At 48.4% G+C, this 15,727-nt stretch overlaps 6 protein-coding genes across 6 annotated transcripts; 4 read left to right on the forward strand and 2 right to left on the reverse strand.

The window, feature by feature from the left end:
* Positions 1–438: 438 nt before the first annotated feature.
* Positions 439–4,129, reverse strand: GT037_002037 (kinase-like; the record flags this gene model as incomplete). The annotated part of the gene is made up of 4 exons (XM_038927084.1): positions 439–1,540; positions 1,594–1,773; positions 3,238–3,859; positions 3,925–4,129. The coding sequence occupies 4 exons, from the start codon at positions 4,127–4,129 to the stop codon at positions 439–441; spliced, it is 2,109 nt and encodes a 702-aa protein (XP_038790376.1).
* Positions 4,130–6,154: 2,025 nt separating this feature from the next.
* Positions 6,155–6,904, forward strand: GT037_002038 (uncharacterized protein; the record flags this gene model as incomplete). The annotated part of the gene is made up of 1 exon (XM_038927085.1): positions 6,155–6,904. The coding sequence occupies one exon, from the start codon at positions 6,155–6,157 to the stop codon at positions 6,902–6,904; it is 750 nt and encodes a 249-aa protein (XP_038790377.1).
* Positions 6,905–7,453: 549 nt separating this feature from the next.
* On the reverse strand, positions 7,454–8,152 carry GT037_002039 (uncharacterized protein; the record flags this gene model as incomplete). The annotated part of the gene is made up of 1 exon (XM_038927086.1): positions 7,454–8,152. The coding sequence occupies one exon, from the start codon at positions 8,150–8,152 to the stop codon at positions 7,454–7,456; it is 699 nt and encodes a 232-aa protein (XP_038790378.1).
* A 465-nt stretch (positions 8,153–8,617) lies between these two features.
* On the forward strand, positions 8,618–8,851 carry GT037_002040 (uncharacterized protein; the record flags this gene model as incomplete). The annotated part of the gene is made up of 1 exon (XM_038927087.1): positions 8,618–8,851. One exon carries the CDS (start codon positions 8,618–8,620, stop codon positions 8,849–8,851), a length of 234 nt encoding a protein of 77 aa, XP_038790379.1.
* A 2,033-nt stretch (positions 8,852–10,884) lies between these two features.
* Positions 10,885–12,443, forward strand: GT037_002041 (excitatory amino acid transporter 1; the record flags this gene model as incomplete). The annotated part of the gene is made up of 3 exons (XM_038927088.1): positions 10,885–11,173; positions 11,221–11,961; positions 12,013–12,443. The coding sequence occupies 3 exons, from the start codon at positions 10,885–10,887 to the stop codon at positions 12,441–12,443; spliced, it is 1,461 nt and encodes a 486-aa protein (XP_038790380.1).
* Positions 12,444–14,034: 1,591 nt separating this feature from the next.
* GT037_002042 (glycoside) lies at positions 14,035–15,421 on the forward strand (the record flags this gene model as incomplete). Its single annotated transcript, XM_038927089.1, has 4 exons — positions 14,035–14,205; positions 14,254–14,580; positions 14,634–15,000; positions 15,072–15,421. The coding sequence occupies 4 exons, from the start codon at positions 14,035–14,037 to the stop codon at positions 15,419–15,421; spliced, it is 1,215 nt and encodes a 404-aa protein (XP_038790381.1).
* Between the last annotated feature and the right edge of the window lie 306 nt (positions 15,422–15,727).

Raw genomic sequence — 15,727 nt, forward strand, 5'->3', positions numbered from 1 at the left:
CTTACCTATCATCTCATCAAGTATCTTGCCAAATGACACGCTAGCAGCGATGTTGTCAAGCACGCGTAAAAGCAAAGCGTGTGCGAAACTAAGGTACGTCATGTCTACTTCGCTTTCCAATCCATTCTTACCCAAATGATGATTCCAAACTATACTTGAACCGAGAATCTTCGATACTGTTCTTCCTTGGTGAGCCATGCGGTTTGCATTTGCTAGCCCGGATGCATTGGGTTGTGGCAGGTTTTAGATTCGATGCGCGAGTGAAAGAGAGCACTGATGGTACACGAACATTGCACGAAAACAGCTGCCTCATGGTACTGTCAGTACTAACATCGCTCAGATAGCTTCCAAATATACCTTTCCGATATGAACTCAATTCAGTGGTATCTAAAACGCCGATCCAATGCAACTCGAATATCATCGAAGGAACCCGCCTCATCATGCTTCTCTTTCTATCAAAACCACATCGGTGTCCAGTTTACTCTCCTCATCTTCCCGCACCTCTGTTGGTTGATCTTTCGGTACTGGCTCTTCGATCTTTCTCTCTGGTTCCTTGTACCACACTTCTTCCGGGTTTGCTAAAATACTCCTCTGGAGCGCTTCGCTCAACACCTGCATCACACTGGCTGCATTCGCATCCTTGACTCGACTCTTCCCCATGGTTGTGTAGTGCCGAACGAAGTTTCCGTTGCAATTGGAGATATCGTGATTTTTGGTACCGGGTCGATTTAGCATATCCTCGCGGAAGCCCGGCCATCCTACTGCATCGTCACAGGGTATGCTAACGATCGTTTCAGGCGTCTTGTTGAAATCGTAACGAATGTATTCTGAGAATGCACGCTGTTCATGGCTCCATTCGGTCTTCCACTTGGCGCAGCCTTTGTAGCGTTTCTCAGTCGTGCAGTCCCGCCACGCTTCGAGCAAATCCAATGTCAAAGAAGAATTTTGCGCGATAACCAGACCTGTGTTGAGGACACGTATCCCCTTGCTATCTATGCTGATAGATCCTTCGTCGCGAAATTCTTCGGTATCCCACGGAAGAGCTATGGACGTGTGCTGTTTGATACCCCAGCGGTTGAACATCCACTCGAATGGAACGTCAAGGTGTGGGACTGTAACGTCGGCATCCATTACGACCACAAACTGATAATCAAGTATCAATTCGCGTAGAACATGGGGTAAGATCCAGGTGTTGTAATGATCCTTCATGTCCCGCGCCTGATAGAATTTGTAGTCATATCCATGGACCATGGCATACAGGTAGTGATTCATGATAGAGTTTGACACCATACCAGCTCCGGACGTCTTGAGATTCTCCCAGTCCAAGCGTTCTGGATTGAGAAGCTCATTCTCACCAGTTGGCACACGCGTGTCGATATCCACAATCAAGACTTTCTTGCCGAGGGGTCTTGTCCAGACTGTCTCGTTTCCACCTTTGTAGTATGTGCCTGACGGATCGACGTATGCAGAAGCACTTGGATCGTGTTTTATTCTGGCAAACAATGTGTTGATTGTGTCTCGAAGGGACGGTTTCGATGATCTGCGCTGAGTGTTGGTGAACAAGTACCATCTCAGGCTTTTGGGTCAACCTACAGGTTTGGCGGGTTTGTGATTCTTTCAACCACTAATGCGCCTTGGTCGCGGAACACGTAGAACGACAGTGTCGCCACTACCAGGAAAGTGGCAATGGCCAGGACATATGAACGTTGTGCGGCGAGCATCTTTGGACGAGGGGTCGTTGGTGAAGCGACAGCGATCACGTTATCGCAAAATCTACGAGCCAACGGGCGGCTGAAGAAATGGAGTGGCAGCAGGACGTCAACGTTTGTACGGGGAGAGATGTAACTTTCTAATCAAATTGTGCCATTGCGCCGAGGTCTTGAGCAATGCGCGTCTCTGACTTCAAACCCTGTCGTTCAGCTGAAGGGTACATGGCCGATCCATGTGTTGTAGACTAGCTAAGCCTCCGTTACAGAAGATCTGGTTAACAGCACAGACCCCAAAGCCGTTGCTTTTGGTATTCCTTGTGGTCAGTTTGGGTGAGGCTGCACGTTACATCCGACCTGCCTTTCCGACAGCAAACCTTAGTTGTAACAGACGATGCATGTTGCTCACTACCATCTTGCGAGTTTTCAATCTATAGGAGACAACCACTCATGACAACAGGACGATCGCGGGAAAATTGGCACACACATCGGTCGATCGTCAGCCGCATGCCATTACGCGTAACGACACTGCCATTGCTACGGCAGTTGCTGACGCCGGGTCTAAGATAGAAGCTGCTAGCGCAGTGGATAACGTTCTATCTCACCTCAACAAAGTACGTGGCTGGCTGTAGCTAAATAGAGATACGATACGCTTCAATGCCTTCTAACAATCCATGGCGATGCTTTTGTGAACATGAAACGATACCTTGTCGTCGTGACCTCAACGCACTTCTCAAATGCGCAAGAAACCACAAATATGGTTGAGATAGCATTCCGCATAAACGTGGCGGCTTGTTGGACACAGAATGATTGCTTCGGTGCGCAGCGGAGATGAAGCCGCACCACGGAAGCGAAGAAACGCCGATCGGCCTATCCGGACGCTCCCGCCCACGCAGCCCTCTTCCTAAGCAGATTACAGGTCCATTATCGTATATAGATCGCGCGACGCATATGTTAGAGTGGTCATGTACTAAAAACTTATCCTCTCAGCGTCAATGTCGCATGAATTATCACGCTCAGAAGCACTTTTAGCGTCAACTTTTACGAAGCAGCGCATAACGACAAAAGGATGGTAATTTCACTCGGTGGTATAGCATCTTTTCACATGTACATACGGAAGAAAATGCGTTCAGAGAGTGACAAGATGTAAGCACTAACGCGCAACGGTCGAATTTCTTCGTAAATACGGCCATTTCCCCAGGTACCTTCATGGTGATCGTAATCACATACATTACCATATTTCCGCAAGAATTGCATTTTCGAGCCCTCACTGCTGGCCTCATGTTCTGCTGGCTTTATTCTATCGCTCCAGCAATGGACATACACTAGTGTTGGGCTATGAAGCCACAACAGTATAGGATAGACCAAGACTTCTTCACATACCCGTGCGCCTTTTGCTATTACTTGCCTTCTGATCCTTTTCGCGACCCCCTTTATGCAGGAAACAAACCTAGCGCCAGATTTACTGTAAAAAAAAACTGTGGCTAGAGACTCGAAGTTCGGCGACCATGTTGGAAGTCATGCTTTGTACCCGGTATCCCATTGGTGGCCGCTCTCTGTAACGTCTTCTCTTATATCCTCGTATTCTGCATTGATTGTCTCGCGCTTGTGTGCCAAGCACAAATCTTGGAACAGAAAGTCTGCATGTGCTGTCTCAATTTCTCTTGACAATTGCCCAGACTCTGGTCGTTCTTCTGGAGACATCGCTAACCCTGCCATCATACAGTCACTCAAGGCATCAGAGTACTTTGGGCTTGGTCTACATTGACGGAATACGAGCGCTTGTTTGTCGTATCCAAGATCTTCGTCGGCCAATATCGAGATTGGAGCACTGGGTTCGATATTGATTGGTATAGGTCTCCACGGCGCTTTACTTGACCAGTACTTCTTCTTGAGATTCCCCGGCCAGGAATCCAAGTACGGTGCTTTGTCATTCTGCAGAAACCATTTCTTCTCGATGACATTGGGGTCAACGAGCGGTCCAAAGTTATGAGCAAGTCCATGTATAATGGTTGCAGCACCCCATACATCACTTGCTGGACCCAGACGCTTATTCTCCCAAGTGACTTCCGGCGGCCAGTAGTGAGTTGTGCCAATATGCCCCCGAGGATTAGGATCTTTTGGATCGTAGTAACCAGCCATTCCAAAGTCGCCTAGAACATCGATGTACAGAGTCAGTGTATGCCTTCACGCGCAATGCGTATATGGATACTATTACCTAGCTTGACCTCGATGTCTGGCCAGTCATCCTTGGAGCCTAAGTTCTTTACGAGTACATTCTCGAACTTGACGTCTCGATGCACGATTGGCCTCCACTCATCACGACCTCTCCGACGCTGATCATCGATTCCTTCATGAAGAAACGCGATGGCGTTCATCAACTGACTGTACATCGACCACATGAAGGCTTCTGAAAACACCATACGACCTTTGTCTGCAGCTAGTGCCCTTACTGTAAAAAGATCGCCTTCTGAGCAGTATTCAAGTAATATCGATGTCTTTTCCGCATATGGTTGTCTCTTGCAATATCCGAGATAACCTACGATGGATTTATGCGATGGTAAGTGTTGGAGAATGCGGACTTCGTTGGGGTAAGGATGATTGTGTCGGACGACCTTTACCGCAATTATAGTTTTCGATGCTGTATGAGTCCACTGCTCAACATACCCTTCCGAGCCTTCCTGAAATCGTCGATTGAACTGGTAATCTTCTGGAAAACCGACGGCGGAATCGTTTCTGGGAGGCGATGTTACACGCAGCTTTCTTAATGGGTTGAACCGAGATGATATTGCGGCCATCGCGGTGATCGCTGGACGCGGGCGAAACACTTCAGTCGAACGCTCACTTAAGTTTTGCGACTCGTGGTGTGAAAAGAAGCCCATTTCTTATCTTTCTCCAGCGATAGTGAAGGAGTTGAGGTACAGGAAGCGCGCGGGCAACACGCATTGTTTTCTCAAGTGAGTAAGTAGGCTAGAGCTTACCAAGCCTAGGTATATCTTCAAATCTACAGAAGATAGTGAATGAAGGCTAGAATGGAACAAACCCCTTGCCTTACCACTTTTTGTGAGATAATCACATTCACGCACTAGATTGAGCGTGAAAGCTGCCTTGTCTGATATTGATCGTAGTCGCCTCACGGCTAAGTATGAAAGTGGTATTTCTTGGATACATATATTCTAACTTGCTCATTTAGTAGTGATAGGGCCTAAATTGAGCTTACCATCATTGCTACCACAAAATGCGGAACAGCATGTTCATTTGCCCAATAGCTAGGTCGGCTCTCATGGTATCGATATCAATGAATGTAATTGGATTTGACATTGTTAGGTTGTTCGGCTCAGACCGCAGATTTCGGTTCGTTACAAGATCGTAGTCATATGCAGAGCGTCGCAACTCCATGCTCCGTTGCACTTATGTCTTGACAATGCATCTTAGGTCTCTTAGGCCGTTTCGCGTGATAGTCGCGAAGTCAGACTGGCAGTGAGACGAATCAAATTCAGTCTTTATGCACTCTCGCTCGTGCTCGGTAGAAGTTTGAAGTGCGTTGGCAGAGAGTCTGTCTATTGTAGCTGGCGGTAACTTTGAAAGTGTGCGGGATGAATTCAAGGTAGACCTGAGCATACTGTAAAGATAGAAACGACCAATGGCCAACTGGGTGATCAAGTCTTGCGCAGGTCCGACCGACAATGGACCTCAAATGTTGTTGTGCTAGCCCAGGGATCCATAAAGACATCTTTCGTGCTACTCGAATGTTATGGAGGGGTAAAGTGTGTTAATCAAGGCTTACAGCTTGCTATTCCAAGCTTCCTGGCGGGTGCACCCTAAGCCTAAGGCAGGAGTTAGGACGCAGACTAAGGAAGTAGCGGGATGAGAGACACGGCTCGCTGAGCCAACCACGCGTCTCCCAGCCATCCCGATTATGTCATCAGCGCCCAAACATCCGCACTCGCATTCGTTCTCGAACCGCATGTCCCTCATTGCGCCCAGCCAGCCAACCCGCATTATTCCATCCACTCCATCTCGCGTAAATGCCTAGACTCGGCTCGAAGAAGAGTCGCTCAGGATGCACACAGTGTAAAGCACGGCGCGTGAAGGTAGCTTAACCTCAACCTTCGCCACGTCATCCCATACTGACACAGATATAGTGTGATGAGAGTAGACCATGCGGCGCGTGTACTAGATATCGAGTCGAGTGCAGTCTTCTAGGAGGTGCATGCCAAAGTCCCCGTTCGGATACTACTTCCCCACGTAACACTCAAGCGCATGCAGCCGATGATCCGCTCACTACCAACGCGTCACCACCTACAAATGGGAGTGCTGCAAGTCCACTAGGCTCTGGTATAATCCAGAAAGAGTGTGCATCTTCAGTGCCCGGGAGTATTTCAACGACAGAATGGATGCAAGATCTGGAGTTAACGCATCATTACACTGCGCATGCATACCAAACTATGCCTGGCACTGAACACGTCAAACAGATCTGGGGCTTCGCTGTCCCACAAGAAGCATTCAAATATCCTTTTCTCTTACACAGCATACTGGCCTTTTCTGCAAATCATCTTGCGTACATCAACCCTTCTAAGGCGGCACACTTTCGCATTGCTGCGTCTGCACATCAAAGTGCAGCATTGACAAGCCTTAACCACGCTGTTGCAAACATCGGCCATCTAAACTGTCATGCCATTTTTGCTGCAGCTTCAATGACTGTCATCAATGCATTTGCCGACGCACGAGCGTACGACTTGGACGTTCTAGTTGAAACCTTCCAATTAGTACGCGGAATGGATTATGTACTAAACAATGTCACCGACATGTTGAAGAAGGGCCCCTTCGCAGCCATTGTCCTACCTGTCGAAGAAACACCCAAGCCGCCGTCCCTGTTGTCTGCCTTTCTCGTAGAAATTCAAGCGCTGAGTCGTCCCACTACCGCAGAATCATCACCAGACGATCTCGCTGCTGCTAGAGCGGCTGAGGTGCTCCGGAATGGCCTTCAGTACGCGATGAATTCCTCCACTCATCCAGCCTTGCGGGCAGCAATGATATGGCCGATCAGCGTCACACCAGAGTTTATCGAAGCGCTCAAGTCAAGAACACACCCAGGGGTCAGGGCCATTTTGAAGCACTATTGCAAGCTTCTGGAGTATGCAAGTCTTGACTTCTGGTTCTTCACGGGATGGAGAGGAATTTCGCAGCACTTATGATATCTCACACAAAACCGCCTTTCTGATGCATTTTAAACTTCGACAGTAATCCCGTTCAACGGCTAGGCACCGTTTTTGCCTTCTTCGGGTGGTCTACGAACAACCCAGACTTCATGCATGAGCAGACGACTTCCGACTCAAGGATATTGAACCTTCCGGTAGCTAAATGTTAGACATCAGCGCCCCTACTACTATGAAGCGGAGGGTCGGTAGACGAACGCTGGTTTGAGGCTTTAATCGGGCTTTGATCAGACAAACGCCACTCGAAAGACTAAAAACCTCATCACGAACAATTCGTCCACGGTGAATATTGAGTCAAACACGATACAAAGGGGCTATAAACATCTGCGTCCGGATAGCGACTATCCGGTGACTAAGATAGGCCGAACAACTGGCTGAAGCATCACACGAATCAACGCCATTAAATCAACCATGTGTATCAGGAACGACTTCATGTTCGTTTCTAAGGCCTTATCATGGTCAATATCCCAACGGACATGATTGCAATCACGTACGACCTGTCACATGATTCTATCCTGATACTGTTGATCATAGTGCTGTTCCCCATGCTGTTGACCTCAACTCAAATTCAGAGATCTCCGAAACCATCTCAGCCGCTTTCTGTCCAAAGCACTGTCCGACAATCCATAGAGAAGTATCAATCCCCGAGCTGACTCCTCCCGCTGTTACGATGCGCACACCAGCATCTGTAGTTCCAGCATCAGACCATCGTTGCCTAACGACGATGACTTTTGAATCTCCGCCCGCCGCCTGGTCAGCGAGCTTCTTCTGCAAGTCGAGAGACAAGTGGTGTGTCGTTACGATGCGACCAGCAAGTACTCCGGAAGCTGCGAGGATGAGACCTCCAGTGCACACCGACTGTAGAAACCTCTTTCCCGTTTCTTTCCTTGGCCCCAGAGTCACAAATTTCCGGATCAGTTCACCTAGCTCTTTCCCATCTTTAGTACTGATGAATCTTTCGATGGTTTCATCATGAGCACCTGGAATGACAAGAATGTCATAGTCTTCAATACGATTGCAGATGTCCGCAAAAGTAGTGTTGGGGACGTAAACCATGGCGCTGGAAGCAGACGTGACGGGGCTCGTGTGGGCGAAAGAAGTGACTGAGAAGGGAGCCGGCTTGCTTCTGTCCTTATCATGATGGTGGCAATAAATCTCAGCCGGTCCTGAGAAATCTAGGAGGTCGGCATCCTTGTAAATGTAAATTGCGACTTTGAACTGCGGCATGGTTGTTGTTGATAGAGGATATACGTGTAACTAGGTGCGAAAAGCTGAAGTGATTTGGTTATGCAGCTGTATATTGATGGCAAGCGCAGTTATAATTGATCGCGTGTTGTACAGTTGAAACGGAGCGGATGTGAGTTGTTGTCCGGCTTCCGCGATCACGTAACGCGGCAACCGGCAAGCCGCTAGACCTATAGCACTAGAATACATTCGTTGACTACACTAGTCTGTGCTTTTTGTGCAAAAACCCATCCAGGATAACTCCATAGGGTCAGATGACGGTTGTCAGCCCTTGCTACGCGTGCTGATAACGGATGCAGCCGATATGTCGGTCGCATGAGTACGGTAATGCATATGACAGCATGACATGATGAATCCGCTGTGAGCAATCATCTAGAAGAAAACATACCTTATAAGATCATCAAACAACGAAAGATTTTGTCACCAAAGAGAACGAACGCGCCTGTAATGTCTCAAGAATACTGTGGCGTATGTCCCAAGCCCAGTACCGAAAAATGTGCAAACTGCTTGAACATGCCTTATTGTTCTCGGGTCTGTCGCAAAAAAGATGCGGAAAATCATGCACCGCTTTGTAGCACTATATTAGGCAATCACACGAGCTTTCGACCATACCCATCTCACTACCGCTGTATCTTCTTTCCGGCGGACGGAACAGAACCGCGCTTTGTCTGGTTGAAGTAAAACGGACCGCCTGGCCATCTGGAAATTGATCGCGAGTATCTGAGGAGTTATGTAACTGGTGTGCCTTCAGGTGGCGACGCCGCTTTCGACTGCTTTCGTGAAGGCAAGCGACAACTGCGCAACCGGATCGTTGTGCACCATGACAGCACTTCTCTTTGTAATAAGCAGCCATATAACGAGTGTGTGATGAAACTGCTAGGTAGAGTCGCCGGTGAGCACTAGAGAGGGCCACTGTTGGCTCAATCCTATAAATATCGCATCGATGATGACCTAGAAGTGTGGGTTACTGACTGAGGATTGACCCAGGGGGAGCAAACCGTTGATCCCAATAGATTTGGATACTACGTCTTTGGCACTTGTCCTCTCCTTCTTAAATTGGAGATCAATATCGGCGGACGACTATGGTTTGCATACTCATGCAGGTACAATGACGCCCAGTAAAGCTTTTCCAAGGACACCTCCAAAAGAAAGCTTCACCAAAGAGTAAAACCCGGAACCTCGCCCTAGCGACACCAATCAAGGATGGATATGATGGCGAAACTGAAGTCTGCTGGAAGCCGACATCTTCAGAAGGATTGGCGAAGATGTAATTCAAACATCGGTCAGGTAGAATACTATGCTTGTTCGGTTTTTTGAGCATGGATTGTAGATACGGGCAGTGACAGGGCCCACGACCAACACTCGACATTGACTTACTGTCAGGTACTGTCTCATTAAAGCACATAGAGTTCACATAATCAAAAGGGTATTCCAGCGTTTCGTCTAGTGGATCTCTTGTGGTAGGCTGACATTTATACCCTCAGTACTCAAGTGTTGAAACAGTTGATAAGATCAGCCATGCGCACGAGCACTAAGCTGCTGTTAGAATTTTCCTAAGGGTGGTATGTACAGCCACACTCCTGCATTAGCCATGCCTTTAAACTGTGATGTCTTGGCTCCGAACAGATAGCGGAGCCAGGAAGCTGGTACCAATATCTCGGCGCTGGTTGTCGTTCTAGATGTTTCTTGACCAGTAGAATGGGTCGATGAGCCGTAAAGTTTATTTTACGTAGAGCTCGCGGGCCCAGATTTTCATGGTTGATCTGCATGGGTATGCAGTTGCAAGATGCCACCGTCTAGCATCCAGGCAGACGGGACACTTGACATCTAGCTCTCGAAAAATAGAGATGCATCCGAGAAAATGGTTCTAGTACACTTGTAAGTATGGGGTCGACCTGTATCGTCTCTGAATGGTTCCTATCGTTTCAGTGATGCATCGGCTCAGGTGATTATACTCCTCACCTATCTCACATTTGAACACTCTTGAGCCGATGCTTACCCTATGCCCTTATCATCAGTCTCATCTTAGCACACGCGATGGCAGCAAGCGCCCAGACGCGGTGCCTTGTCAGCCAAGCATCGACGCATACGCGACGAAGCACTCAGGAATCGTACTCCTCCACACCAACATGAGCCACATTACCCCACAGCGTTCCATTGCCCAAATTGGTCCAATAGTATGTACACATTCCGAAAAAAGTGATGATACCAGGGCTTGGCACGAAGAGCCGGTCAACCGACCCATGGTCGGCCAAGACCCGACGAGACGGAACTCGGAACGTGAATTTGCTTGTAACCTTCCAGATCGTGCAATAGCTCCCAGCGCCGCCAACTACTCCAAGGCTTGAGCTTTGATGTTCGAGCACCCTGGGGAGGTAAGCGTGGACTATCTTCGGGCGTGCCGTCGCGACCTGGACACACATTTAGCGAATCAACGTTCGTGGACATGAGTGGCTTATCCTTGTGATAGGCTGTAGGAGTTGGCAACGGGGATTGTGCGAAAGTACGGTCGCATTCCGAAGTATTGGTAACAGAATCGTTATCTCTTGGTTGCCACACAAGATGATGTGCAAAATACCAAGGGGCGGGGTTGGGTGTATAAGATGCCCTTGTTGCGCGCAACGTAGTAGACTGGTTGTTCGATTACTGTTCTTCCGTGGACCTGGAATTAGAGGAAGTCCCATCCTTGTCGCTTTCTTGATACCCTGCCAACCATGGGCGAAGTCGAAGGAATGAAGCACGGTGAAGCTGTTCGCACCTCGAGCCCGAACAGCTCCCCGTCGGAAGACATCATGCCGCGACCGACTGTTGCTGAAGAGGAGAAAAAGACATTCATCCAGAGAGTTATGACGCCAGGTTCGGTATGGCAAATCATCATCGCCGCTCTTTTGGCTATTGCCATCGGTCTAGCCGTTACCACCACTGTAGACGAGGTGCCAGACGCAGCCATCACCATTCTTGCGATCCCGGGCAATCTCTGGTTACGCGCTTTGAGGGCAGTCGGTGTGTTATGACAGAGCATCTCTAAATACATATGCTAACAAGCTCAGTCCTTCCCATGATTGTCACTGCCATGATTCTGGCTATTCAGCGTCTGCGTAACATGACACAAGGAGGTGGTGCAGCCGGTAAACTCGCTCGCTGGACGATTGGTTACTATGTCGTTACTACTATCATCGCGGTCGCCCACTCTGCCCTCCTGGTTGGACTGGTTTGGAGCAAACTGATGAATCCAGTCTCAGGCAGTGCTTTGGATCTAGACGAGGACAACCAGGAACTCGTGGACGAGAGAAAAGAAACTGCTATCCACGATGTCGTCGAGGACATGTTTTTCTCACTTGTCCCAAATAACGTCGTCAACGCGCTGGCCACCGATGCCCTTCTTTCGGTGTTGGTCACGGCAGTCGTCCTAGGCTACGTCATCAAACCAGGAGGCGCGATCCACCGAGCAGTCGAAGAAGTTGAAGTTATTGTTCTCAAAGTCATCACGGTCCTTATCCATCTTGCGCCAATTGGAGTGTTCTTTCTGATCATGCCAAACCTCTTCCGCCTCGACATTGCTGAGATTGGCGCGAACCTGGGCATACTTATCGGAGGAACACTAGCCGGCATGTTTATTCATCTGTTTATCGTAATCCCCATCATATTCTTCGCATTCACAAGGAGCAACCCTTATACGTACTGGATGAAAATGAGTCCTGCTTGGATCACCGCTTGGGGTACCGCATCAAGCGCTGCGACCTTGCCGGTCACCATCCGCTGCGTGTTGAAACAGGGAATACCCATCACAGGTGAGTTCGCATGATCGAGTCTCTGTTGCCAATTCCACTGACCCTTGATAGTAACGAAATTTGCTGTGCCTCTCGGTTGTTTGATCAACATGGATGGAACTGCCATCTACTTTCCAATCGTGGTTGTGTTTTTGGCTGCCACTCAAGGTATTACATTGAACGCAGCTGATTACATCATCATCATCTTACTCTCGACCCTTGCTTCGATTGGAACGACGCCTATTCCAAGTTCGAGTCTGGTCTTGGTGGTTATGATTGCTTCCAGTGTTGACATCCCTATCACCGGAATGTACGCCGTTGTTATCGCCATCGATTGGTTCCTTGATCGCTTCCGGACAGCAATGAACGTCAGTTGCGATACTTTTGCCGCCAGAGTCGTTACGCACATAACGGGTATTAAGGACGAAGATGGACAGTCGTATGATGAGGCCGAGAACGTCGATCCTAATTCGCTCGGACGAACAGACGAACCAAAAGTCTAGATTTTCTCTCTAGTCCAACCTAAGGGATTTAAGTTTCCTGATTTGTGTCACAGGAACCGAATTTATAATGCCATATTCTTTCATTCATGATCAATCGTTTCTCCCTTTTGGTGACGCCAGGATTCTGTTATCGTGTGAGACAGTCCCTACAGCACCGTCCGTTGCCGAATCGTATATCGCGTGATATAATAGTGTCGCTAAACCAGTGTGTTGAGAGAGAGCCATGGGGGTGCGCTGCATGATCTAGGTAAGTCGATGCTGAACTGTGCGATGCAGACGCTCTCGAAGAATACAAGATGACGAAGGAAGACCCAAAAGCAACGAGGATGTAACACACAGATAGAGCGTGTTCTCTAACTACACCAATAGTGTGCTACCGTTGCTGATGTACATGTAGTAGAAGAATAGCAGGCGTGAGCGATAACGCGTCAACCTTCAGATCGACGCAGATGATTTCCCCACTTTTCCCCGCGTCTCGGTCTTGGCTAATCAGCCACCCCTCTACTCTCATCGTCGCGCCACGGAATCAAGACACGGCCAAGCAACGAAAACGTCCTTGATGCAATGCAATACGAACTCGGAGCGAGCGTTTTGAGTATGATCGAAACCATCCACCATGAACACTAGCATAGGCACCTGCGATCGATGATGTCATTCCGACCCAGGAAGCACGCTGTCGAAAGCGTTGTGACTCTTTCCCATTCACCGTTCGTAGGCTTGTCTTCTTCCAAGCAGTTTACATGGGACAGGACGGCAAGACAGAATCACATGATTTATCCTGTCACCCGAAGAGTCGCATTGTCAGGCACAACGGATTGCAATACTGAACCTCGCGATGCAGCATCCTGGCTGCTGATCGGCGTCGCATGCTATTTGCCGATAGCCCCGGTGTATTGTATCCAATTCTCCGTCTTGATCAATATACCCCTGGAAGGCTCAGTTCGGTCTTCGCATTATAACCTCGCCGCTGCACGCATACATATGGACTCATAAGAGCGTTTGTACGTCGTCCACCAAAGCCCTGATACTATAAGTAACCGAAGATATTTAAATTGATGGAAAACGCCACGGAAGGCAAAGCTCGATAGCATTCTTATGTCCAAAGTCACAAACACGACAAAACTATTCCCAATATAAGAGACAAACTCACCGGCAAGAGAACCTCCGGCTTCAAAATCGACTAGGTAATGGTTAGCTGCCATTTTACGTAGACCATGCTTTGGCACGTGGTGCCCGGGTCAAGATAGACACATTAAATTGCACAGTAGCTGCAGGCCCGTTGTTCCAGGTACTCGGTTTCCCATAGCTTTTGTATGTCTTCCCTGGCTTTAAATGTTCTGGAAGAGCTGATTCAAGTTACGGAGGCTTGACTCAGTCCGTTTGCACCAATCAACATGCGGATCGGACACTTGGCGAATGCGATCACAATTTACCGTGGGGAAGACTAGCTCTGGATGCAAGGCGATCTCGCGAGACGTCTCTCCGTGTCCGAAGTGGTATAGCGTGGAAATGCTCATGAACCGAAAACGTACATATGTTTGCAGTGAGCGTATACTGTATACTATTGTACACAAGCAAAAGCCTATTCAACATGCTCTACAGTCTTGCCTCGCTCCTACTGCTGACTACTAGCACCTCGGCTGCAGTAGTGAGCAGAAAGGTACCTGCTGGCTTTGTCACAACCAAAGGCAATGTCTTTAAGCTAGATGGAAAAGACTTCTACTTCGCCGGTAGCAATGCCTACTACTTTCCCTTCAACGAAGTTAGTGCAAACCACCTCGACTTCACTACACCTACTGACAATCAATAGCTTCAATCGGACGTAGAAGCTGGCCTCGGTGCAGCTAAGAAGGCAGGCTTGAATGTCTTCAGGACGTGGGGTTTCAACGACCGAAACAGGACAACTCTCACAAACGGACTACCCCAGTACGGTGGCGAAGGTGCTGGTCCCAGTCCGAACGTCCTGCAATGGTGGAACAACGGCACACAAGAAATCAACCTAGAGCCGTTCGATAAAGTCGTCAAGGCTGCGGAAAAGACAGGAATGAAGCTTATCGTTGCTTTGACTAATAACTGGGCCGACTATGGTGGCATGGATGTATACACGATCAATCTGGGCTACAAGTACCATGACGATGTAAGTTATGAAGTCTCAACGGATTGAGTGTGCACTGACATGTCCGTCGCTAGTTTTACCATGTTCCAGCCATAAAAAAGGCGTACAAGAAGTACGTAAAGGCAATTGTCAAGCGTTACGCGAAGTCCTCAGCTATCATGGCATGGGAACTGGCGAATGAACCCAGATGCGGTGCCGATGGCGTGCGCAACCTACCCCGTAGTGAGAACTGCACTCCCGAGATAATCACGGAATGGATTGATGAGATGAGTACATACGTCAAGTCGCTTGACAAAGACCATCTCGTTACATGGGGTGGTGAGGGAGGTTTTAACAGACCCAGCGATGACGGTTTTTACAACGGATTCGATGGTGGAGACTATGACAAAGAATTGGCGCTCAAGAACGTCGATTTTGGTACCTTCCACACTTATCCCGATTGTACGTATATCCCTTTGAAGAGAAGAAGTCTTTTTTCATGTTACGTATTCACTGACTATTATCAAAAACAGGGTGGTCAAAGAGCGTCGAGTGGGCTAACCAGTGGATCATCGATCACGCCTCAGCCTCTCGTACCGTCGGAAAGCCAGTGGTACATGAAGAGTACGGTTGGTTGACCGACGATAAAAGGCAAGAATATCTAAGCAAGACTTCGAACGTCACTAGACTCGAAGCCATTGGACTATGGCAAGCTACCAGTCTGAAGGAGAAGATGCCAGACATGTATTGGCAATTTGGTTATTCAGGCTTCTCTTACGGAAGGAATCACGACGACGGGTTCACAATATACCTGGACGATGCTGAGGCTAAACAACTCGTTTACGAGCACGCGAAGAAGGTCAATGCTCTCAACAAGAAGTGAGACATTCACTTGTCTGGTTTGTCTTACAACACTTTTAGAGCAAACATTCGCTGTTATATATACACCCGAAGGGTTCCCTCTCAAAAACAACACCGTCTTATTTGGCACCTTGTCCGACATGAACGACTTCTTTGTCGATACTGATTCAGTCTGTGATACAATCTTGACCCAATATATAATCGCATTCTTTCACGTCTGTGTTACGTCACTTTCTCTTATAGGCGACACTGTAAAGGACTTGGGGACGCAACACGAGACCGCTCTTTGACCACATCAAGGAGTGCTCAGCCCTGTATACTTTCACGT

The sequence above is a fragment of the Alternaria burnsii genome, assembly GCF_013036055.1.
Source record: "Alternaria burnsii strain CBS107.38 chromosome Unknown 750, whole genome shotgun sequence".
Lineage (NCBI taxonomy): Eukaryota > Fungi > Ascomycota > Dothideomycetes > Pleosporales > Pleosporaceae > Alternaria > Alternaria burnsii.